Source organism: Mus pahari, chromosome 22 (assembly GCF_900095145.1).
Source record: "Mus pahari chromosome 22, PAHARI_EIJ_v1.1, whole genome shotgun sequence".
NCBI lineage: Eukaryota > Metazoa > Chordata > Mammalia > Rodentia > Muridae > Mus > Mus pahari.
Window position 1 is genome coordinate 12,299,002 of NC_034611.1, and position 26,632 is coordinate 12,325,633.

A 26,632-nucleotide genomic window follows, 5' to 3' on the forward strand; every position below is an offset into this window, starting at 1 on the left:
GGGCGGCACTTTGGTATTCCTGCTGGGGGAGGAGTGGTTAGTGGGGGTGGTAGGCACCAACAGTTGGCTGTGAGTATCTGCATCTGTACTAGTCAGGTGCTGGCAGAGCCTCTCAGAGGACAGCCATGCTAGGCTCCTGTCAGCAAGCACTTCTCGACATCAGCAATAGTATCTGGGTTTGGTGTCTGCAGATGGGATGAATCCCTAGGTGGGGCAGTCTCTGGATGGCCTTTCCTTCAGTCTCTGCTCCATTTTTTCCTTTTTTTTTTTTCCCCCCCAGTTTCCTTTAGACTGGAGCAGTTCTGGGTTAAAAAATTTGAGGTGGATGAGTGGCCCTATGCCTCAACTGGGGGCCATGCCTATTGTCTGGAGGTGGTCTGTACAGGTTCTATCTCAACTTTGTTGGGTATTTCAGCTATTGCCATCTCTGTTGGGTCCTGGGAATTTCTTGCTTCCCTGGCACCTGGAACTTTCTAGTGGCTATCCCCAAGTTCCCCACTCCCCACTGCTACATATGATTTGCATAAATTTGTAGGATTTTCACAGTTAAGACAGGAGCAAACTATTTTCACAGGCCACCTGATAAGGGAGCATCTGCAAGGGTCAAACGGAAAAAAATTATAAAAAAAGATGAGAATGAAAACCTGGTCCAGATTGACTTCGTATGTAACGGATCAGACTTTGGGGAGTGTGATTTGCCAGGTGGTCCATTGTCAGCGTAGTTGAAACAGTATAGTTTAGGAAGAGGTTCCCAGGCAACCATCAGTCAGATTCCAGGAGCACAAGAAAGCTTAAGGTGTGACTACATAGAAACTCTTTTACAACGTACTCATGACCATGAGGGTGAGTTCTATAGCTAAAAGGCCCAGAATTCAGTGTAGAGATCAGCAGGCCTTAAAGCACTTGTGACAGCTACCCTAAAGATGGGTGTGATCTAGGGAAGGAAGAGTCTGGAGTAATAATTCTGGGGAAGTAAGGTGAGGTCTGCTTCCACAGATAGAAAAAAGGCCACCAGGTCATTTACAACCTCTGCGCTCAGCTTTCCAGATGGAATGCAAGAGCTTGACTTTATCTTTTCCATTGAGGAGACACCCCCCCCCCCCCCCGTGTGTTCTGGATGTCATGCAGGTATTTGACTTTATCTCCTCCACAGAGGAGACTCCCCTGTGTGATCAGCATTCCTTTTCTCTTAGTGCTGCTCTGTCAGTAAAGGGCCCCATGGCCTCTACAGCCTTAGGGCACTTATAGGAGGATTGCAGTTGCTTTTTGTATCCTGTTTGTTGAGATATAGGGTGGATTTGTGTAAGTGCCAGCACTTACACACTGGGCCAAAGTTACCTTATGTGGCCAATGAGAAATGAATGTTTATCAGGCCAGCTTGGAGGGACCACAGCAAGATCAAGGCTGTGACAAGTTTATTGCAAGCAACCAGGCTTTTTAATCCTTTTATCAGAAACAAAATAGAATGGCTGTTGCCAGGATCAATACAATGGTAGTTTCCAGGATGCAATGATGCTTACAAGCTATAGAAGGTACACGAGATTAATATCTGAGACCAATTGTCCTGTCAGGCTTGTGTATGCTTCACTGACTTCTAAGAACACAGATACAGAAGTATATTGCGTTCTTCACTGCCCGAGGGAGCGCTTCAGTTACTCAGGAACTGAAAAGCACAGGGCACATTAGGAGCCACAGACTCTAATCTGAAAAAAACCTATGAGGTTTGCCTCTCAATGCAGCCAGACCAGGCTTACTTCACTATTCCCTAAAGATAGATGTCAAGAATTTTATTTAACTTAAAAATTAACTAATCAAGCAGTTAGCATTTTGCAATGGGTTCAAAGGAAAGTTCAAGTATTACCAAAAATAGGCTGATAAGGGATAACTATGGGTCTATCTGGAAAAAATGATTAGTTGCATTTCACTGTAAACAACTAATTTATATTCATATATTGCTCCCCTATCTTTGCATAACCTATGTGGCTATAAAATAGCAAAGGTGTGATATGCCTCTGATAGTATTCCTTTGGTTCAGGATTGCTCGTTTGCGCCACCACATAAAATTTTGAACATCTTTTTTTTTCTGTGTCTGTAAATAATAATGTTGAATTTTTTATTAAGATTGCCCTGAATCTGTAGATGAAACTCTCACTATGATGGTCATTTTTCGCAACACTTTTTTTTCTAATCCATGAGGCCAGTATGTCTATCCATTTTCTAGTGTCTTCCTCAATGTCTTCCTCCAGGTTCTTAGAATTTGTTTCTAGAAGTATTTAGATTCCTATGTTAGATTTATTTCCAGCTTCTTTCCCTCCACTCTGTTTTTTTTTTTTTCTCTCTTTCTCTTTTCCTTTCCTTTCCATCACTTCCTTCCCTTCCCATCTAGGTTTTTTCCAGTTTCTTGCTGTTATGATTAAAGCCACAATGAACATAGTTGAACAGTGCCTTTGTGGTATGATTAAGCATCCTTTGGGTATATGCCCAGGAGTGATATAGCTGGGTTTTAAGGTAGATTGATTCACAATTTTCTGATGAACTGCCATAGTGGTTTCCATAGAGGCTGTATAAGTTAGCACTTTGATGAGCAATGTAGATGTAGTTCCCTTGCTCCACATCGTCATCAGCATGAGCTGTCATTTGTGTTATTTATCCTAGGCATTCTGACAGGTGTAAGATGGAATCTCAAAGTAATTTTAGTTTGCACTTCCCTGATGGCTATGGATATTGAACTGTTCTTTAAGTGTTTCTTGGTGATTTGAGATTCCTCTATTGAGAATTCTCTGTTTAGATCTGTACCCCATTTAAAAAATTGGATTATTGGACTTTTTTGACATTTAGTTTTTGAGTCATTTATATATTTTGATTATAAGTTCTCTACCAAATGTGGAGTTGGTAAAAATCTACTCCCATTGTGTAGGCTGCCACTTTGATTGGCAGTGTTTTTCACCTTAACAAAGATTTTCAGTTTTATGAAGTTACATATATTAATTGCATATCTTAGTGCCTGCACTATTAGTGTTCTGTTCTGAAAGTTTTCTCCTGTGCTTCAAGACTCTTCATGATTTTCTCATCTGGTTTTATGTCCAAGTCTTTGATCCACTTGTATCCGTGTTTGGTGCATGGTGATAAGTATGAATCTTTTACATGCTTCTACATGAAGATATCCAGTTTGACTAACACCATTTGTTGAGAATGCTGTCTTTTTTCCCATTGTATATGTCTGGCTTTTTAAAAATCAAAACTCAGATGTGTCCACAGGTGTGTGGATTTTTTTCTGGGTCTTCAATTTGATTTGATTCATCAATGTGTCTCTTTTTATGCCAATACTATGTGACTTTTATTACTATAGTTCTGAATAAAACTTGAAATCAGAAATGGTAATGCCTCCAGAAATTCAAGGTTGTTTTAGCTATCCTGGGATTTTTTTTCCCATATGATGTTGAGAATTATTCTTTTGAGTTCTATAAAGAAATGACTTGGAACTTCAATGGCATTGAATCTTCAGATTGCTTTTGATAGGATGGCCATTTTTACTATGTTAATTCTATCAATCCATGAGCATGAAAGATCTTTCCATCTTCTGCTTCTTCAAAGATGTGAAATTTTTCTTCTACAAGTTTTTCTCTTGGTTGGTTAGAGTTACCCCCAAGATATTTTGTATTATTCAAGGCTATTGTGAAAGATGTTGTTTCCTTGATTTCTTTCTCATTCCATCTGTCATTTATATATATGAGGGTTACTGGTTTTCTTGAGCTAATCTTGTATCCAGCTACTTCACTGAAAGTGAATATCAGCTGTAGGTATTATTTGGTGGAAAATTTAAGGGTACTTATATAGACTATCATATCATCTGCAAATGACAATACTTTGACTTTTTCCTTTCTGTTTTCATCCCCTGATCCCCTTTAGTTGTCTATTGATCTAGTTAAAATGTCAGGTATTATATTGAATAGACATGGAGAAGTGAACAACTTTGTTTTGTTCCTTATTTTAGTGGAATTTCTTTGAGTTTGTCTCCATTTAAGTTGATGCTGGCTATAAGCTTGTTTAAATTATCTTTATTATTTTTAGTATTTTCCTTGTATCCTCATTCTCCCTAGGACTTCTATCACTAAGGGATGCTGGATTTTTGTTACACTCCCTTTTCAGCATCTAATGAGATGATCATGTGTTGCTTTTTCCTTTCAGTTTGTTTATATGTGGATTACATTTACTTATTTTTATTATTTAACCATACCTGCATCCCTAGGATGAAGTTTATTTGATCATAGTAGGTGATCTTTATGATATGCTCTTGGATTTAGCTTGCTAGTATTTTAATGAGGTTTTTTGCATCAACGTTCATACGAGAATATTGTATTTCTCTTTTTTGTTGAGTCTTTATGTGGTTGGAGTATAAGGGTAATAGTGGCCTCATTAAATAAATTTGCAATGTTCCTTCTGTTACTAATTTCAGGAATAATTTGAGGAGTACTATTGTTAACTCATCTTTGAATGTCTTGTAGAATTCTGTGCTAAAACCATCTGGCCCTGGGATTTTTTTTGGTTGGTAGACTTTTAATGACTGTTCCTATTTCACTAGGGGTTATAGGTCTATTTTTTGTATTGTTCTCTTTGTTTCTAATTATTGATCTCTGCACCTGTCTTAGTCAGGGTTTCTATTCCTGCACAAACATCATGACCAGGAAGCAGTTGGGGAGGAAAGGGTTTATTCAGCTTACACTTTCACATTGCTGTTGATCACCAAAGGATGCAGGACTGGAACTCAAGCAGGTCAGGAAGCAGGAGCTGATGCAGAGGCCATGGAAGGATGTTACTTACTGGCTTGCTTCCCCTGGCTTGCTCAGCCTGCTCTCTTATAGAGCCCAGAGATGGTCCCACCCACAAGGGGCCTTTCCCCCTTGATCACTAATTGAGAAAATGCCTTATAGCTGGATCTCATGGAGGCATTTCCTCAATTGTAGTTCCTTTCTCTGTGATAACTCCAGTCTGTGTCAAGTTGACACACAAACTCAGCCAGTACAGCACCTCTTCATTTGATTATTTCTTGCCATCTATTCTCTTAGATGTGCTTAGATATTTTTGTTCTAGAGATTTGTGGTGTGTTGTTAAGTTGCTTGTATAAGATCTCTCCAATTTCTCTATCTATATACTTTATGAACTTTATGAAAGTTATGAACTTTCCTCTTAGTACAACTTTCATTGGGTCTTGAAAGTTTAGGTATGTTGTGTAATTGTTTTCAGTACATTACAGGAAGTCCTTAATTTCTTTATTTCTGTCTCTACCCAATAGTCATTGAGTAGAGAGTTGTTCAGTTTCTATAAGTTTGTAAGCTTTCTGTTGTTTCTGTTTGTTATTGCTATATCCAACTTTAATCTTTGGTGGTCTGATAGGAGGCACAGAGTTATTTCTATTTTCTTATATCTGCTGACACTTGCTTTGTGTAGAGTTTGTTGTCAGTTAAATATAAACAATATGTATCTATAAAACTAGCCCTACAGAAGGTGCTAGGAGGAAAACTCCAACTGAAGGAGGTCAACTACACCCATGGAAACACAAGAAATAAATAAACTTACATCAGCAAAACTAAAAGAAGGAAACACACACACACATACACACACACACACCCCACATCCACCATCACTACTACCACTACCACTACCACCTACACCACCATCAACAAAATAATGACATCAACAATCATTGTCATTAATATCTCTCATTCTTAATGATCTCAGTTGTCCAACAAAAAGACAAAGACTAACAGAGTGGATGTGAAAATATGGTCTATCCTTCTGCTGCATACAGAAAACACACTCAACATAAAGGATAGACATTGTGTCAGGATAAAAGTTGGATAATAATATTAAAAAATGAACTTAAGAAGCAAGTTGGTGTAGCTATTTTAATAACTAGGAATATATGCTTTTAAAAAAACTAATCAAAAGAGATAGGAAAGGAGACTTCATACTCATGAAAGGAAAAATCCACAGTTTGATTCTTAACACCTATGATCAAAACAGAAGCATACCTACTTTTGTAAAGGAAATACTACTACACCTTAAATCACATATTAGCCTTGACACACTGATGATGAGAGACTTTAATACCTCTTCTCACCAACAAACAAGTCATGCAGACAAACACTAAACAGAAAAACACTGGACATAACAGATGTTATGAATCAAATAGACTTCACAGATAATTACAGAACATCTCACCCAAACATAAAAGTATATACCTTTTTCTTAGCACTTCATGGAACTTTTTCCAAAGTCAGCCTCTTAATATTGAAAATACTTAGTGTTTTCTTTTTTAAAAGCAAAGTTAGTTCTTCTACAATTTCATAATTTGCATCATGCATTCTAGCTGCTACGTTTATGTCTCTCCACTCTCTTACCTTCTCCCAGTAGCTCCCCTTCCTTGTTATTTGTCCCTTTCCAAGATTTATAACTTTCATTTTTGTTCTTTGACCTATTTGTTTTAAGTAGGGCTATTTATGTGAATACTAACTTAGTACCAGCATTGAAGCCTGGTAGTTTTACCAGTGGAGACACAACTAAAAATTTTGCCCCATTTTACTTTCACTCCCTCTTTCTATCTATATGAAATAATTCAGCACCCAGGGAAGGACTCCTGAATCCTTCCTTCATGCTTGTCTGACTGTTAATTGGCTCTTTCTTACATAGATTCCATGTCCTTTAGCATTTATGATTACCATAATGATGTGTTTGCTAGACTTTTGAAGATTTTCTCAGTCTTCATGCTCTAAAGTCGTTTTAGCAGAGAGACCTTTGGAGCCCTGGAGGTGATAAAATAAATGTGAAGTTTAGGGATGAGCATAGAACCCATAATCATTTCTTTTTTGGTTATGGAAATGAATTACAAACATTCAGATATGCTGACAGGCATACTTATGCTTCTAAAGATTAAGTTTGGTAATAATTTTGTTTATAAAGTTACCAGTCTTTTTTGCCTGTTTTGTGTTTGTTGATTGGTTGGTTTTAGAGCTTGAACCTAGGGCATTATGCTTGCTAAATAACCTGCTATATCCTAGTGATAATAGTCTTAATATAAAATTCAAATAGATTAATTACTCAATATTTCCATCCTGCCTTTGTGTATGAGAGTAATTAAATACTAAAATCAATATTTTGTTAAATAGTTTTAAGTTTTAGAGGGCTACAAGGTCTTTAATTTTTATGATTTTTTTCCTTTTGCCTTGCAAAAAGCAGTTTTGTCCTCTGTGGGTCATATAGACTTTGTTGAGATGCATGCACATATAGAGCAATTATAGTTGTAATAACCTTCCTTTGTTGAATGCCAATTATGTACCAGGCACTCTACCTATTCTCTTTAGCTTTCATCAAAACCAATTTACAAGTGAACAAACTAAAACAATGTTTAACATCTGAAAAAAAAGTTTTAAAGCCTCAATCTCAGAACAAATTCTTTTCTTCTTAACCCTTCAAAGTGAAACCATTAAAAGTACAGAAAAGCCAAGGCATTTTATGAGTAGTGATAAACAGTTTAGTGTGGTATTAAAAGTTTCTAGCATTTTAATTTCTACAAATGGTTAATGTCTTTCCAGGTTAGCATTGTTTGAAGGTTAGAAACATTTTCTGGTATAAATATTTTTCAATATTGCTTATCCTAGGAAGAATGGCTGCATGTGATTGTAAAGAATTTTTTATATGAGAAGCGACCCCAATAACCTATCTGAGGATCACATATTTCCTTCCTGCCTTCTTTACCTTATCTATGTCCCATGTACATATAGGGACCTCAGATTCACACAGTCAGTTCCACTCATCCTTGATGTATGCCCTTGGTGTCTATTTTTAGGCAGGAATGTTGACTTTATTGTTTATTTTGTCCATCCTTGTGATCTTAGATGACCCTTTTCTAGATAGGACCCATTGACATGCTGAAAATGTTACTGGCCCCAATGACCTGCCTGAGAACCATGTGCCTGGCTTCCACTTTCTTTTCTGCCCTCCTACACTTGTAGTACCTACTCCACAAATTCCCTTGACCTGAAAAGAAGTCCTAAATATTTCACAGTATCCTGAAAATTAGTTGTGAGAATATTCTAGCATTGCAGAAGGTCTGCTCTTAGGCTTAGAAGCTTCACTTGGCTCAAGCTGAGCTATGGCTTCTACTAGTATCCTATTTGAAATTAGCACTGACTTGCCCAGTGATTGAACCCTAATTGTCATATAGCTATTCTATAGCCTGAGAAGTTGAGGCACCAGAAAACCGAGTTTCAAGCAACTCCTTGACAAAGCAGAGAAATTTCCACACCAAGAAACACTACCAATGACCTAACTCCAGATGCCTTTGTTCTTTTGAAAAACATAAACATAAGTAATCAAGACAATAAATCACTGCCAAAATCTTACAGTAATGTTTTTTAAAGAAAGTAATTGATTTAGATGATGTACAAGACAGTGATCTCAAGGTAACAGTAATAAGCATTATCAAGGTACTCAAAGAGTACATGAGGAAATGTTGGCATGAAGACCACAAAATATAAACAGTTGAATGAAATAATGAAAAAAATGCAAGTTTTACGAACATGGAATGTAATAGAGATGGAATCCCCAAAGAAAATCCAAAATGAAATAAGACGCAAAATGCAAACTTTAGAAATTCAAAATAAGTTAGAAAAAAATTTCACCAGTAGATTGTATGAGGTGGAAGAAAGACTATCAAGTTATATAGACCTGATTACTATGCCAAAAGAAAAATGTTGAATACAAGAAAACCAAAGAACGATATCTTGGAAATTATAAAAGTTAAAACTATAAAGTAGGTACAGAATAGAGACCCATATCAAAGGCATAGAAAAATTTTCAACAAAACCATAGAAGTAAAACACCCTAATCTAAAGAAAGAGCTGCCTATCAAAGTACAAAAGGCATATAGAACAACAACTAGACCCATAAAAGAATACAAAAACATAAGAATAAAAAAAAAATACAAAACAAAAATCAGTAGTATGAGTACTAAGTTTACAAAACAGAGAAAGGATATTGAAAGCTGCAAGAAGAAAAAATAAATAAATAAAAGCAGGCCCATTCAAATAACAGCTGATTTTTTTTTTTACAAAATATTTATCTAAAAAAATTTGTAGATTTATCTCCAAAAGCCAGAACAGCTTGAAATAATGTTCTACACATTAAGAAAACCACAGATGCCAGTCCAGACTATTACACTCAGCAAACTCTTAGTTGTAATACACAAAAGAAGGAAGATTTTTGTAATAAAAACAGATTTATGGATTTTATGGCCACTGACACCCCACTACAAAGGATATTGAAAGGAAAAACTAGACCTGAGGAGAATAAACATTCCTGTGAATCCACAGGAAGCAATATATAACTACTGAATGTTGAATCAAAAGTTCTAATAAAACAACACAAAAGCAATAAAATGACAGAAATTAATACATACTGTTCAACAACAGCTTTTAATATTAATGGTTTTAACCAATGAAGAAAAACAGACTAAATGATTGAATCCTAAGAACCACACTTCATTTAGTGACAGATACTACCTTGAAGTAAGAAGATATTTCAATCAAATAGATCTAAGAAAGAAGCATACATAGCTATTCTTATATGTGCCAATTGAAAATTAGAAAAGATAAGAGGGGGCATTTTATAAATACTGAAAAGAAAAGCTACTAACAGTATATTAAAATCCTAAATATATATGCTATATACAGGTTTACACTCATTCATAATAGAAAAACTATTGAATTTAAAGCCAGAGATTGACCACAGAAGAGTGATGATGGGTGCTTTCCACACCCCATTCTCACCAAAATCTGAAACTCTAGAGTTCATGGATATCTTAAATCTCATGATAAAGTTTTACAGAACATTATATCAGCAGCCCTTGGAATTTCTTCAAAATAGGCCACATATTAGGACATATGGCATGTTTCAATATAGGAAAAGTAAATTTCTGTTCTGCATTCTATCTGTCCACCATGGTGTAAAACCATGGTGATGGATATGGTCATCAATAGAAACCTTAGAAAGCACACAAAAAATGGAAACTAAACAATACACCACTGAATAGCTAGGAAAATAAAGAAAATCAAGGGGAACTTAGAGATTATCTAGAATTGAGTGAAAAAGAAAATACACCATACTAAAATCTATGAGACAAATGAAGACAGCATTACGAGGAAGAGTTTATAGCACTAGATACATATATAAATATCAAAGGATGTAAAATTAGTAACTTAATCATCCACATAGAGGCTTTAGAAAAATCAGAACAAATAACACCCCTCCTCAAGTAGACCGGAAGAGATAATCAGAATCAGGGATGTAATTAATGAACTAAGAATGACAAAACAAACAAACAAACAGAACCCCACATACCACCAATGTAATGGAGTTGGTTCATTGACTACTAAGAAAATTGACAAGTAGGCAAATTTAAAGAGTACCCAGATTAATAAAGTTAGAATCAAAAGGAGACATTACAACAGATAGTGAGGAAACTGAGATTTATAAGAAGAAGTTAAAAAATCTATATACCGGGGCTGGTGAGATGGCTCAGTTGGTAAGAGCACCCGACTGCTCTTCCGAAGGTCCGGAGTTCAAATCCCAGCAACCACATGGTGGCTCGTAACCATCCGTTACAAGATCTGATACCCTCTTCTGGAGTGTCTGAAGACAGCTACAGTGTAGTTAAATAGAATAAATAAATAAATCTTAAAAAAAAAATAAATCTATATACCAACAAATGTGAAAATCTAAGGAAAAAAAGGATCTCTAGATATACAAAATTCTCTAGATATAAACAATTTACTAATGCTAAATCAAGGTGAAGTATATAATTTATTTTTTATATTTTTATTAGATATTTTCTTTATTTACATTTCAAATGTTATCCCCTTTTCTATTTTCCCCTCCGAAAATCCTCTATCCCCTCTTTTCTTCCCCCTGCTCCCCAACCCACCCACTCCCATTCCTGGTCCTGGCATTCCCCTATACTGGGGCATAGAACCTTCACAGGACCTAGGGCCTCTCTTACTGATAAGTGGATATTAGCCCAGAAGCTCAGAATCCTTCTAAGAAGGGAGAATAAAATACCTATGGAAGGAGTTACAGAGACAAAATTCAAAGCAGAGTCTGAAGGAAGGACCATCCAGAGACTGCCCCACTTGAGGATCCATCCCATAAACAACCACCAAACCCAGACACTATGGCAGATGCCAACAAGAGCTTGCTGACAGGAGCCTGATATAGCTGTCTCCTGAGGTGCTCTGCCAGTGTCTGGCAAATACAGAAGTGGATGGTCACAAGGATGCTCACAAGGATGGAGCACAAGGTCCCCAATGAAGGAGCTAGAGGAAGTATATAATTTAAATAGACCCATAACACTTTAATATGTAGAAGAAGTAATTAAAAATTTCCCAAATATCTGGGCATAGTGTTCATACCTTTAATTCCTGTACTCAGGAAGCAAACGCAGGTGTATCTCTGTGAGAGGCTACTTTCATATACATAGGGGCAGGAAGCCTACAGCCAACATTATACCAAACAGAGAGAAAACTCAAGGTATTTACACTAAAATCAGAAACATGACGAGTATAACCAGTCTCCTCACACCTCCTCAACATAGTTTCTTGAAATCTTCCTTATTGCAATAAGACAAGTGACACAGATAAATGTGCTACACATTAGAAAGGAAGAAGCCCAATTACAATTATTTATGTCATATTATTACAGACATAAAAAACCCTAACGACTCCATCAGGAAACCTGTACAACCAATAAACACACTGCAAAGTAACTGGACACAAAACAACTCATAGAACCCAGTAACTTTCCTAGATAAAAAAATGACAAACACACTGAGAAAGTAATCAAGGAAACAATTCCTAATTAATCGTAGTCTCAAAAATCTCGGAATAAATCTAATTAGAGAAATAATGATTTGTACAATGAAAACTTTAAGACATTAAATAAAAAAAGATACTAGAAGATGGAATTAATGGGTTAATGTGAAAATGCTATCAAAAGCAATATGCAGATTATAAGCAATATGTATCAAAATTTCAATACAGTTCTTTATAAGAATTGACAAAATAGCTGGGCAGTGGTGGCACGTGCCTTTAATCCTAGCACTTGGGAGGCAGAAACAGGTGGATTTCTGAGTTCGTGGCCAGCCTGGTCTACAGAGTGAGTTCCAGGACAGCCAGGGCTACACAGAGAAATCCTGTCTTGAAAAACAAAAACAAAAACAACAACAACAAAAGAATTGACAAAATAGTCTTAAATTTCATATAAATAAACAAAAGATCCAGGACAGCTACAATCATCTTTAAATATAAAAAAAGGTGGTGGAGCTAATAACACCCACATTTCAAGATATATTACAGAAGTACAGGAATATAAAGTTTATACCCTGTACCCATCTGATTATTTTTAAAATTACATTTTATTTATGCAGTGGTGTGTGTGTGTGTGTGTGTGTGTGTGTGTGTGTGTGTGTGTGTGTGTGTTTCTATACCATGGCCTATGTAGGGAGGTCAGAGAACAACTTGTGTGATTCGGTTCTCTCCTACCATTTGGGTTTTGGGCATCAAAATCAGTTCATTAGGCTTGGCAGAATGTGCTTTACCTACTGTGTTATCACAGCAGCCTACATTATTGAATTTTGACAAAGCAGTGTGCAAAACACATAGGAGAAAAGACATCATCTATAATAAAATGTGCTTGTCCAACTGGATGACTGTATGTATATGAATGTATAGAAGTAGTAATAAAAGTATACATGTCTCTCACCTTATGCAATCAACTCCAAATGGGTCAAGAACCTCAGTATAAGATCCAACCCCCTAAATTTGATAGAAAAGAAAGTAGGGAAGAGCTTTATGAACAAGACCCTGATAACAATGGAATTAAGACCAACAATTAATAAATGGGATAACAGGAAACTCAAAAGCTTCTATTAAAAAAGCAAATCATTCAAGTGAAGAGGGAACCAAAAGAATAATAAATGGTCTTTATTAGCTATGCATCTGAGAGAGCATTTGGATCTAGAATATATAAGGAACCCCCCAAAAAACCCTAAACATCAAGAAAACAAACAGCCCACTAAAAATGAACATCGAAGTAAACAGAGTTATGAAAAGATGAAATACAGATGGCTGAGAAACATTCAAAGACTTAACATCCTTAGTTATAATGGAAATGCAAATTATAATTACTTTGAGATTTTATATTATTCCAGTAAGAATGATTAAGGTGAAAAAGCATGAAGGATAACAAATGGTTGGCGTCATGTGAGGAAAGGTGAAGACCGGTTGCCTGCTGGTGGGAGTGTAGGTGGTCCAGCCTCTGAAAGTGGGGAAACTTGCCTTTGAGTTGACAGTGGTGTCTAAACCATTTCCAAAACAATACTAGGCTATTCTCCTTGCCCTTGGTTGCTTCCCAGAACTTGGAAGTAACACCATATTGTTGAAGACATCACACATATTAGACATAGGACTTGAAGAGATAGAGATAGAACTGACGCAGAAGCCTTCCAATATTGGAATGGAATCTGTTCTTAAGCCAATTCTTCTCTTTAACTGATTCGCATAAAAGCAGCTCCTTGTCTTCCAAATTTCTGGGATGTTTGAGTATGAATTTATTTGGATTTACATTTCAATTGTATTTGCAGTTTTCCTGTTTCCAAATAAAGTCATTCTTACAAGTAGCGGGAATAAGGAACCAAACATATTTTTCGTTGAAGATTCAATTTGCTATTTAGTAACTGTTGATATGATTCACCCCAAACTTTGGCCTTTGTGAACAAAACGGTTAGGAAAATTTATGGAAAAGTACAATCTATTATTTTAGGGAAGTCACCAGAACTTCATGGATATATTTTATATTTGTTTGACCCTGTAACAAACTGTAGAACTGTTTCTAAGTTATGGAATTGTTTCCTTTTGCACCATGTTGACATATCCAGCTTCTCCTCCATTCTAGGTTGCTTTTCCTGCCCTGCTGTTCCTGCTGCTTACAGCACTGTTGTACCTCCCTGTGGCTTTAACTTACATATTACAAATGAGAAGTGAAGCAGGGTAAAAATTTATGTATTCTTTTATTCTGTTCATGTGATGAACTATATTGATCAATTTCAGAAAATTAAAAAATTTTATTCCTGGCATACACTTGAAGGTTAAGCTTCTTCCTAATATTCCTGTGTAGTTTTTTTATTTTTGTAGAGCCAGTATGAATTTCATATTTCATAAGCAATCATTTTTGTTATGATACTTTTGCATATATTTTGCTATATTTGATATTCTAATAATACTTTCTCTTCTAGTTTTGATATCAGAATAGTATGCTTATATAATGATTTTGATACTATTCTGAAAGGTTGTGTAGAATTGATGTTGTTTTTAATGAATGGAAGCTTTTGGTCCTCTTTTTTAATACAAGTTTTATATTATAGATGTATATACTATAGGTGTATATTTTCTTTTTGGTGTATATTTTCTAAAGATAGAATTAGGATTTTTATTAATTTCGTATAGAAATGTTTTAGGATTTTATCAAGGTATCTACCCACACCTGCATTCTGCTTTATTCTAATCTACTTATTCACCTTTTCAACAGACTATCTTTGGACCCTATGAGTTATATGAATATGGAAGCATATTTCTAATTTTTAGCTTACATTCCATTCTTTCTCCCTTCCTTATGGAAAAGATAGGTTATACATACCTTGGATACTTCAAGCCTTCTGTTTGCTCATCATTGAGTGTACAGTCTGTAAAGATAATAGATATCATTTTTTTCTTTTTTTTTTTATTAATGTGGGTTGCATGCCTCCTGTGGCTTCTTTGTTGTTCTCTTTAGTTTTTATTTAGTTAGCTTGTGTGTGATTGGTCTTGCCTTACCACTATCTTATAATAAAAAAAGTTTTACATTACTTTTCCCTTTTTGGTATGTATTTTTATGTAGACCACAAGAAAATTAAGAATGAAGAAATTTTGTGTGTCCTAATTCCTCCTCCATAGACACTGGATACCTAGCAATATCTCAATGATTTATGGAGGTACAGCTATCTTTAGTAAACAGCACATTTCATTATTTTTAAAATGTCTGTTTTTATATGTTTTAACCTTTTGCATCTTAGTTGTTGGAAATGTAATTTCTTTCCCTATTGATTTGGCCCATGCACATCTAGCAGTCAATTCTCTGTGAGACTTCTTGCATTTCTATGGTGGTAGTGGTTGAAAACACAGTTATACTTTATTCCCTCAAGCACCAATATCCTTGCAATCTACCAGCAACAGCTAAAGTCCTCCAGCTCTAATTTCTTGACATTTAACTATTTCTGCTATTGTTATCATCTACTAATAAAAGAAATTATTTTTAACAAAAGGAACATCACCAAGATGATATAGTAGACTAGTGTGGCTTTTTAACCTGTGTTGGACAAGTAAAGTAAAAATTTGAGTTTTAAGGTAGAGTTTCACAAATATAGCATTTATTTGGCATATTATTAGAATTTAAATTTAGGATTTGATTATTTATTATAACTATTGAATGTAAAATATATTTTACTTCAAATTCGGAACAAAAAATTTACAGTTTAATGAACAGAATCTTATTTGAATCTCTGTTTCTGAATTTATTATTTTTGTTTTGTAAAATTGTAAGTGTGCTCTCTAATTTCTCACTGATTAATATGTTGGTTACATTTCAGATGTTTAAGCTCCAAAACACCTGGCAAAATTAAAATGAAACTGTAGTAAGATACTGTGACATTTATTGTATATGAGTCATTTATTTTATAGCATCACTTTTGCATGCAAAAGAAAGAACAGTGTTTTCTTTGTTGTGGGGCTCAGTGTTATCTGTTATTCTGGACAGTTAAAATAATGGGTGCAATATGTCTCAAATTCTTTCTGACTACTTAAGAGAGTACATATATAAAAATATTTAATTCTGGACATACATATTTTATCAAAATACTGGAAGTTTCATGGAAGTATTATAGTGACTCAGGGTTCACGCATGATCAACAACAAGAAATTAATACTCTCTATCCTTATTCTGAAATTTACTCTGTGAAATATTTTTAATCACAATTAGTTTGGACAATTATCCTGAGAATTTTTAGAACCAAATTTAAAACCCAGTGTTATGACACTTTTCAAGATGAGTTGAAAAGAGGTAATTTTTATCTGCCTTGAACCCTGTCTTTATAATGGCTTGCAATGACATCGTGTGTTATTTGTGCTTCTGCAGGTGGAAACTGGAAAGTTTCAATAAACACAAGTGACTTTCCAAATGCAGGAACCAGCTCCCAGATTTATATTGTGTTATATGGACACTGTAGGAGTTCAGCACCTATATATCTTTATGGAAGAGATGGGACTCGGTTTCAGGATGGACATGAAGACAACTTTACTGTAAGTCATAAAGTATAGTTAAAAGCCAACTAATGAAATGATACAGCTGGTGGGAGCTTTGGAATGATTTCAGCTGGTCAGTTGTGCTCTTCCTATTAAACACCATAAATCTTGTAGATGATCAATTAAATTCATGACTGTTTTTGTTCTAGCAGATTTACAAGTAAATCCGCCACATGGGAAGAAACAATAGCTAGAAAGAAATACTTTATGTTTAATAGTTTTTGTTTCTATATTATTGACTGTCATTATGTTATTCTACCTCTTTAGATAAGGTTCAAAGTTAAGGTAAATCATTAACTAATGACGACAAAAGTTGTTGTTCTTATTCTACTTTTTACCTTTTGTCAAGTTATCAGGTCATGGCTAGGTATACTATGACCAGAATCCAGAAAGTAGAAAATATGAAGCAGGGGCAACTAATGCCATGTAATTAAATTGCAGTTAGAAATACCAGAAGTTAAAGTAAAACTTGGAATGAGCCAAACATTATCACAAGTTCACAAGGACTTCATCATTTCTGTGTAGATATATAAGCTTGCATTATATCTGGTGAAAAAAATAAAATCATAGTCAGAATAGGATAGGTCTTTTAAATATTTCCATATTCCTAGGACATTCACCTTGCTATAATTCTCAGAGTTTTGTTTACTATAACCTGTTTATTTAGACTATTTTTTTTTACAAGAATCACTGAAGTATTTGGGAGCATTATAATCATTATAAACTATCTTTTCATATGTTTAATATCAATCAAGAGATTTTTTTTTCTTGTATTTTTGGTGAGTTTAAATATTTGAAAAATAAAGTCTTAGCCACAACAGGCTGGGAGTCAGATGGCCAATTTCACTTTCCTTCCTGTTCTCCATTTTAGTATCCCAGTTTCTTCTAAGACCTGTAGGGGACTACCCTCTTATTGTACCCCCATTCCCTGTGGACTCCATCAAAACTTGATGTCAACCCAGACTTCGTCCTTCCTATAGACTCTCTCAGCACCAGCTTCTAGTGCATCTCTGTTCCTTTGTGTCAGTCCCAGGTACCCAGAACACTTTTTCTGGAGACATTCATTGGCCATACTTGGTAGGGACTCAGCTTCCTATCTTCCATTATGATCACTCTATTCTCACCTCAGCCTGGTAACATTATCCGCTTACAGGTACATCTTCTCCCACCTCCACTCCACTCAGTGGAGACTCCAACTCTTGGTTCAGACTCAGGATTCTCTAGGCCTTGCATCCCTGTCTCTTTAAATTATTCTTTGCCTTACTGCAATCTTCTTGTAGATTCTTTTCCCTACTGTACCTCTAACTTGCTGAATATCCTGCCTTTTCATGTGGATAAGATACCCTTAACTCTTCCACAACACGCCATTTAGTTTCTCCCCCAGTTCACATAACCTGCAGAAGCTCTCTCTACCAAGTAACCCGTAGCTACCACAATTTCTTAAGAGCTAGAAGAGGCAACAGAAACCAAGGAAAGGAATGCCAATCTAACAAAGACAAGACCAGACATTGCCAACTAGAATCAGATCAACCATCACAACACTAGATGTGTAGACACTAGCATACAACTGTGCCTTCACCAGAACCGAGTAACCCTACTACATAAGGTCCTGAGAAGTACCATATAGCTGAAGCACAAGATAAGGACTTTAAAATAGCAATTATGACACTTTCGGGACCTTAAAGAAGAAATAAATAATGAGACTGTGAGAATACTAACAGGAGAATGAAAAGCAATTCAAGACTAGAAAGTAGAAATAGAGCCACTACAGAAAACCCAAACTAAAATAGAACTGAAAATGAAAAATTTAGTATATCAAGCAAAACCCTCAGTGGTAAGCCTCATCAATACAGTATAAGACACGGAACATGGAAGAGACAGTCTCTGGCATCGAAGACAAGTAGAGGAAATGGATAATCCAGTTAGAGACAACGTGAAATCTAAAAACAAACAAACAAACAAAACAAAAACAAAAGCAAAAAACAAGTATCAAACATCCAGAAAATCTGAGACATCATGAAAACATCAATAAGTAATCGAAATAGAGGAAGGAGAAAAAATAACTAGAATAAAGGCAGAGAAGATATTTTTAAAAAAATGTATGGAGGAAATATTTCCAATCCTAAACAAAGAGGTACCTAGAAGGGCATAAGAAGCGTACTGAACACCAAATAGACATAATAAGAAAAGGAATTCCGGCTGGGTGGTGGTGGCGCATGCCTTTAATCCTAGCACTTGGGAGGTAGAGGCAGGCAGATTTCTGAGTTCGAGGCCAGCCTGGTCTACAAAGTGAGTTCCAGGACAGCCATGGCTATATATAGAGAAACCCTGTCTCAAAAAACAAAACAAAACAGAACAAAAAACAAAAAAAAGAAAGAAAGAAAAGAAAAGGAATTTCCTATGACACATAGGAATAAAAATAATAAATGTAAGAACAAAGAAAAATATTAAAGGCTATTTGGAAAAAGATCAAGTAATGCATAAAGACAGCCCCATTCAAAAGCATCTGATTCCTCAGTGGAGACTAAAACCCAGAAGGTCCTGTTCTATAAACTCCAAGAGGTCACAAATGCCAGCCCTGACTATCAATCACATTATTCAAGGAAAGAGAAATATTCTACAATAAAACAATATTTAAGCAGTATCTATCCAGAAACCCAGCATTACAGAAGGCACTAACTGGAAACTTCAGTCTGAAGAGGTTAACTATATTCAAGAATACACAAGAAATAAATAATCCTAAAATAGTAAATCAAAAGAAAATAAAACCCATAGTATAACAACAAAAACAATAGGAATTAATAAATGCTGCTACAAATACTGATAACTAACAGTATTAATGGCCTTATTTCCTCAATTAAGTGACAAAGAACAGGTTTGATTGAAAACAGGATCCATATTTCTGCTGAATCCAAGGAACATGTTATACTCTCAAGGAGAGACATCACCACAGGTTAAAAGGACTGAAACAGATATTCTAAACAAATGAACCCAATGAGGAAGCTGGTATAGACATTTTTATATCTGCCAAAATAGACTTCAAACCAAAACTAACCTGAAGAAATAGGGAAAGACATTACATACTCAGCAAAGTAAAAAAAAAAAAATCTATCTGGACAATGTTGTAATTCTAAACATTATACACGAAACATATGAACACCCAAGTTTGGGAAAGATACACTACTACAGATAAAAATCACACATTGACTTATGCACACTGGTAGTGGGAGACTTCAATACCTCACTCTCACCAAAGACAGGTCATCTAGACAAAAACTGAACAGAAAGCTAATGAGCTGAAGGATGTCATAAATCAAATGGTCCTTGCAGGTATTTACAAAGCATTTCACCCAAATATGAAAAAATATGTCTTCTTCTCAGAAGCTCGTGGAACTTTCCCTAAAGTTCATCACAGAATTAGACAAAAAGCAAGTCTCAACAGAAATAAGAAAATTGAAATAACACCAGTACCTTACCTGATCACCATGGATTAAAGTTAGACATAAATGACAGAGACAACTGAAAGCTTGGAAACTCATGGAAAGTTAACAAATCCCAACTGAATAGAAATAGGGAATGCAGAAATTGAGAAGGAAATCAAAACCTTTTTCAAATTAATTTAAATGAAAATACAATAACCCAAACTTATGTGATACAATGAAGCCAATACTAAGAAGCAAGTTCATAGTATCAAGCGCCTGCATAAGAAAACAAAAAATGAACCAACCAACAAACAAACAGACAAAAACTGGAGCAATTTTATATGACCTTACAGAAACTGTGGCAGGATGAACTGGGGCTTCCTGGGGCTGCACTAGATGGGTTCCTAAGACTGAGAGGGGAAGTAGACACTTGCTCTGATCCTTAACACTGAAGCTTTCTCCAACTGATAACCTCTTATAAATGAAAAGTTAGTTTTCTCCAAGGAAGTCTCACTGGAGAAACTAATTACTCTTTTTAAAATTTTTTTTATTTTTATTTTTTTCAATTTTTATTAGGTATTTACTTCATTTAAATTTCAAATGCTATTCCCAAAGTCCCCTATACCCTCCTGCCTGCTCCCCTCCCCACCCATTCCCCCTTCTTGGTCCTGGTGTTCCCCTGTACTGGGGCTTATAAAGTTTGCAAGCCCAAGGGGCCTCTCTTCCCAATGATGGGTGACTAGACCATCTTCTGCTACATATGCAGCTAGAGACATGAGTTCTGGGGGTACTGGTTAGTTCATATTGTTGTTCCACCTATAGGGTTGCAGACCCCTTCAGCTCCTTGGGTACATTCTCTAGCTATTCTATTGGGGGCCCTGTGTTTCATCCAATAGCTGACTGTGAGCATCCACTTCTGTGTTTGCCAGGCACTGGCATAGCCTCACAAGANACAGCTATATCAGGGTCCTTTCAGCAAAATCTTGCTGGCATATGCAATAGTGTCTGNNTTTGGTGGCTGATTATGGGATGGACCCCTGGGTGGNGCAGTTTCTGTATGGTCCATCCTTTAGTCTCAGCTCCAAACTTTGTAACCCCTTCCAAGGGAGTTTTGTTCCCAATTTTAAGAAGGGGCGGAGTGTCCACATTTTGGTCTTTGTTCTTCTTGAGTTTCATGTGTTTTACAAATTGTATCTTGGTTATTCTAGGTTTCTGGGCTAATATCCATTTATCAGTGAGTGCATATCATGTGAGTTCTTTTGTGATTGGGTTACCTCACTCAGGATGATATCCTCCAGATCCATCCATTTGCCGAGGAATTTCATAAATTCATTGTTTTTAATAGCTGAGTAGTATTCCATTGTGTAAATGTCCCACATTTTCTGTATCCATTCCTCTGTTGAGGGACATCTGGGTTCTTTCCAGCCTCTGGCTATTATAAATAAGGCTGCTATGAACATAGTGGAGCATGTGTTCTTATTACCAGTTCAAACATCTCTTATGGGTAGGCCTCATGCCCAACAATAGATGGCCAAGACCTAACAAGCTCAGTGAACTCAGTGGCATTTTTGCATGTTCTGTCTATTAATTTTGTGCCAGACATCTTTTCCCCCTTAGAGATCTTTTGCTCATGTATTGTAGCTTCTGGTTTTGTGTTTTCATGAAATTTTACTGTATGTGAATTTGTGTTTCTATGTGTATATGTTTCTCCTATCTTTTCTTTGGTTCTCTTCATTCTGTTTGTTGACTTAGTCCTATTCCAGTTTGTTTTATTTTATTTTATTATTATTTGTTGGGTAACTGCTTTTTAGCAAGAGATAGAAAGGGTATGGATTTGTAGGGGAAGGGAGGTGGGGAGGAACTTGGAGGAGTTGAGAGAGGGGAAACCATAACCAAAATGTATTTTATGAAAAAAAATCAATAAAAGGAAAAAGTCAAGCACTCTCAGAGCAATTTGATAGCTCACTTGAAAGCCCTAAAACCAAAAAGAAGAAATAAAACACAAGAGTAACTGTAAGAAGTAAACTCATGGCTGAAATCAATTAGTGAGAAAGAAGCAAGCAAACCAAAACCCATTGAAAGGATCAATGAAAGAAAGACTTGGTTCTTTGATAAATCAATAAGGTTGACAAAACCTTAGTCAAATTAAAAGAGGAGACATAAATGAATAAAACTAGAGCTCAAAAGGTGGACGTCCCAAGAGACACTAAGAGTATTCAGTGAATTATAAGGAGATACTTAAAAAAATCTGTGCTTCACTAAACTGGAAAACCTAAAAGAGTGGGTAGATTTCTTGATATATATGACTTATCAGACTTACCAAAGTTGAAGCAAGATTAAATAAGCAAGCTAAGGAGACCCCTAACAACTAAGAAAAAGGAAGCAGTTATTAAAAGTTTCCCAACCAAAAAATTCCCAGTGGCAGATTAATTTAGTGCAGAATTCAACCTGCCCTTCAAAGTACTAATGCAAATACTCCTGATATTATTCTACAAATTAGAAACTTAAGGACACTTTCTAATTCCTTTTATGAAGTCACTATTACCCTAATACCTAAACCACACAAAGATTCAACAAAGAAAGAAAATTACAAACTTCCATTATGAGAATATATTTAGCAGCTCTCAATCCAATAACAAATCAAAAAGAATATCTACTATGATCAAGTAGACTGACTGTATCCTAGAGATGCAGGGATGGTTCAACTTATGTAAATACATTAACGCAATATACCACATAAGCTCAATGAAAGAGGAACCACATGATCATCTCATTAAAACCATAAAAGTCCTTTGACAGAGGCTAAAATGCATCCATAATCAAATTCCTGTAGAGAATAGAAATACAGGGGACATGCCTCAACATGATAAAGACAATAATCAGAAAGCTCGTTGACACGGTCATCCTAAATGGAGAAAAACTCAAAGCATTTCCACTAAACTTAGGAACAATACAAGGATGTTCACTCTCCCCATACCTATTCAATATAGTACTAGAAGTCTTATCTATTGTAATAAGACAACTGAAGGAGGTTAAGGGGACACAAATAGGAAAGAAAGTAGTTAAAAGTATCTCCATTTGTAGATGATAGGATTTTATACAAAAGTGACTCAAAAAGACTCCACTAGAAAACTTCCACAGTAAAGTAACAGGATACAAAATTTACACACACACAAAACCATAGCTTTCCTTCTTATAAATGATACATGGACTAAGAAAGAAATCTGGCCAAGAAAGTCTAGGGTCACCTGCTGGGGACTCAATTTCTCCCTGGTTCTGCACCAAGATGATTTCTCTGCCAAAGAAATAAACCAGTTCAGATGAATTAAAGATTAAAAAAGAAAAAAAGGCAGGTTTATTTGGAAATGGGCTCCTGGGTAAATTCACCAATTCCAGGGGAAGACATCAGAAGAAGGTGAAGGCAGATTGTGGCATGGGAGCATCTTGTAGACTGTGGGGGTTTGGGAGAGAGCTTCAGTGGCTTATGACTACAGGTGAAGGACTTTGGGACACCTGTCAGGAATGTCAGGAATGTGGGATTGTGCTTTTATATGTCTTTTCTGCTCTGAGACTTTCCTAGAGGGTGGGGTTGAAGGGAAAGGGAGGAAATGAAATTTTCTGGATCATGTGGGAGGGGGGAGAAGCTGGGGACTCCAACCAAACAAGAAATAATACTTTTTACAGTATCTGCAAAAACATACAAACAAACAAACAAAAACAATTACCTTGTAGTAACTCCAACCAAGCAAATAAAAAAGTTGTATAATTAAAACTTTAAGATATTGTGTTAGTTATTGTGCTATTTACATGAAGAGACATTGTGACCAAGGCAACTCTTATAAAAGGAAGCATTTAACTGGTAGCTGGCTTACAGTTTTAGGGGATTTGTCCATTATGATCATGGCAGGAAGAATGGTAACATGTGGGTAAGCATGGTGCTGGAGAAGTAGCTGAGAACTACATTTGATATGCAAGTAGCAGAGAAAGAAGGGTGGAGGAAGAAGAGAGGGGAAAAGAAGGAAGAAGAGAAAAGTAAGGAGGTTAGTTCAGAAGATTGATAGAAATGGCAGGGGTACAAAATAGAACAATTGGGGACAATATCAGAATACATTAAATATATGCAACATGTTCTTACAGCGAGCACCTGGTGTGGCCTTTTGGAACCTCACACCCCACCACCTGGATAACTAAAATAATCCTGAATAACAAAAGAACTGCTAGAGGTATCACCATCCCTGGTCTCAAGTGGTACTACAGAGCTATAGTAATAAAACCAGTATGGTATTCGCACAAAAATAAACACACTGACCTATAGAATCAAATTGAAGATACAGACTTAACTCTAACCACCCATGGACACCTGATTATTGGCAAAGAAGCCAAAACAACAAACAAACAAACAAACAAACAATACTGGAAAAATGTGGCATCTTTAACAAGTAATGCTGGTCCAACTGGATATAGAGGAATAATAGTAAATCCATATTAATCACCTTAGAAAAAACTCAACCTAGATATATCAATCACCTAAACAGAAGATCAGACACTCATATTCTAATTAAAGAGAAAGCAAAGAATAGATATGAACTCATGGGCATAGGAAAGACTTTCTGAACAAGACCTTCATAGTGCATGCACTAAGTGACCTCATGAAACTAAAAAGCTTCAGTATGGAAAAGTATGCCATCATTTGCACAAAGAAGCAGACTATAAAATATAAAAAGAAATTAACAATTATACATCTAATAGAGAGTTAATAATATAATAATGTAAAATATATAAAGAGCTTAAAAAACTGGACATCAAGGAAACAAATAACTCTATTAAAAATTGGACCACAGAAGTAAGCAGAGATTTCTCAAAAGATGAAAAGTAAATGGCATAGAAACACAGAAAGAAAATTTCGACATCTTTAGTCATCAGGAAAACATAAATCAAAACTACTTTGAGATTTCATCTTACACCAGTAAGAATGTCCAAAATCAATAAAACAAATGACAGCTTATGCTGGCAAGCATAAAGGGAAAGGGGAGAACCTATTCAATGCTGTTAGAAGTATATACTTACTTGCACAGCCAGTATGGACATCAGTGTGGTGATTCCTCATGAATCTTGGAATAGATCTACTCCACAACCCAAATATATTGCTCTTGGACATGCACAGATTCTAATTCCTTCTACAGAGACACTTGGTCATACATGTTCATTGCTGTTATATTCATAATGGAACTAGATATCCATGAATGAATGGAACAGGCAAATGAATAATGAAAAAATATACATTTACATAGTATACAATTGAATACTATTCGCTGATATAAAGGAAAACATTATATTCACATCTAAATGGATGGAGCTAGAAAAAAATTATTCCAAGTGATGTAACATAGTCTCCTGAAAAGACAAATATTATGTGTATTCTCTTATACATAGATGTTATCTTTTAAGCCTTCAGTTGGGATGCTACAATCTCTGTAGCTACAAAGGTTAAGTATAGAGTAAGAGAGGTGGGGCAGGGAGGGTCTCTCAAGGATAGGGAGATAAATTATATAGTTATAAAGAGACAAGGGATAGACTGGACCAGTATAATTAAACACAGAGAAGAAAGGAAGGGTGGGCAAAGGAGGGAATATAAGGAGGAACAACCCACACTAAGGGTTATTTGAGGAGTCATATAGAAACACACTGGAGTAGAACCTTCTTAAAATATGTACGTATATGAAAGAAATCTAAATGGAATCACTAAATAATGGAAGAGACAAAACCTCAAGTAGACATCTTTCACTACTAAGTGAAACTTCCAGTGCCAGGAACAATTTATATCTAATTGAATTCTTGGCCAAAGGGTCCCATGAGTAGCACTGAATGACCTAGGCTACTACTAAGGCTATTGATCACTCTCCACAAATGGATGACAAGGTCCTGTTGCCAAAGACAACACTTACATAGCTCATTGACATGGAGAAATCAACCTGGTTCTAACTAGAGTCTTCACCCATAATGACTACTGTTCATAGTACTGAAAGTTACTATACAGGATACTAGAAGAGAAGGTAATCATTAACCCAGACACAAATCCTGCTATCTACAAAGATGATCTGCCTGCATGATATCTTGATTCAGTAATGCACAAGCATTGTATAAGTAACCAACCACCTTCTGATTGGATTTAATGCCCACTCTATAAGATGGAATGGCTTCCTGACACTGGGTGACTCAGATCCTGAGTCTGGATATGCCATGTGCCTAGGGGAAAACTATATACTATATTAAATTTCTGGTACAGGAACATAGTAACTAAGTGACTCCCAATGGTATTTTGCTATTCCCATGGATCAATACCTTGCTTAGCCATCATCAGAGAAGCTTCCTCTTGCGGGAGATGGGTACTACCACAGAGACCTACAACTGGACAATGTTCTGAGAGTGCAAGACCTTGGAACATACACTCCTTAATGGGATTCCTTCATTAAACCCCTCCCCTCAGGGATTGGGAAAATATGCAGAAGAGGAGGCAGTAAGAGTGTACATGACAGAGGGCATGGTGGCACCAAGGAAACAATGTCTTCCAGACATAACAAGGCTGAATGATGCTTATATGAACCCAAAGAGCCTGGCAGCATGCACTAGCCTGCCTTGATACAAGCCAGATGGGGTTCTAGTGCTAAGAGCTTCCATCATTATCAGAAGTTTTTCATGATTGATATTTGGTGTAAATGAACCAACTTTTCTTTATCCATTCTTCATTTGAGGGACATCTAGGTT

The 26,632-nt window shown here is 35.9% G+C and overlaps 1 protein-coding gene across 1 annotated transcript in view; it reads left to right on the forward strand.

Annotated features, from left to right (window-relative positions):
• The window catches only part of Rp1 (RP1 axonemal microtubule associated), a 238,420-nt gene that overhangs the window by 65,518 nt on the left and 146,270 nt on the right, over window positions 1–26,632 (forward strand). Inside the window, exon 4 of the mRNA XM_029533310.1 lies at window positions 16,279–16,442. Within this exon, the coding sequence (XP_029389170.1) occupies window positions 16,279–16,442 (164 nt within the window). The remainder of the gene's footprint in view (window positions 1–16,278; window positions 16,443–26,632) is intronic.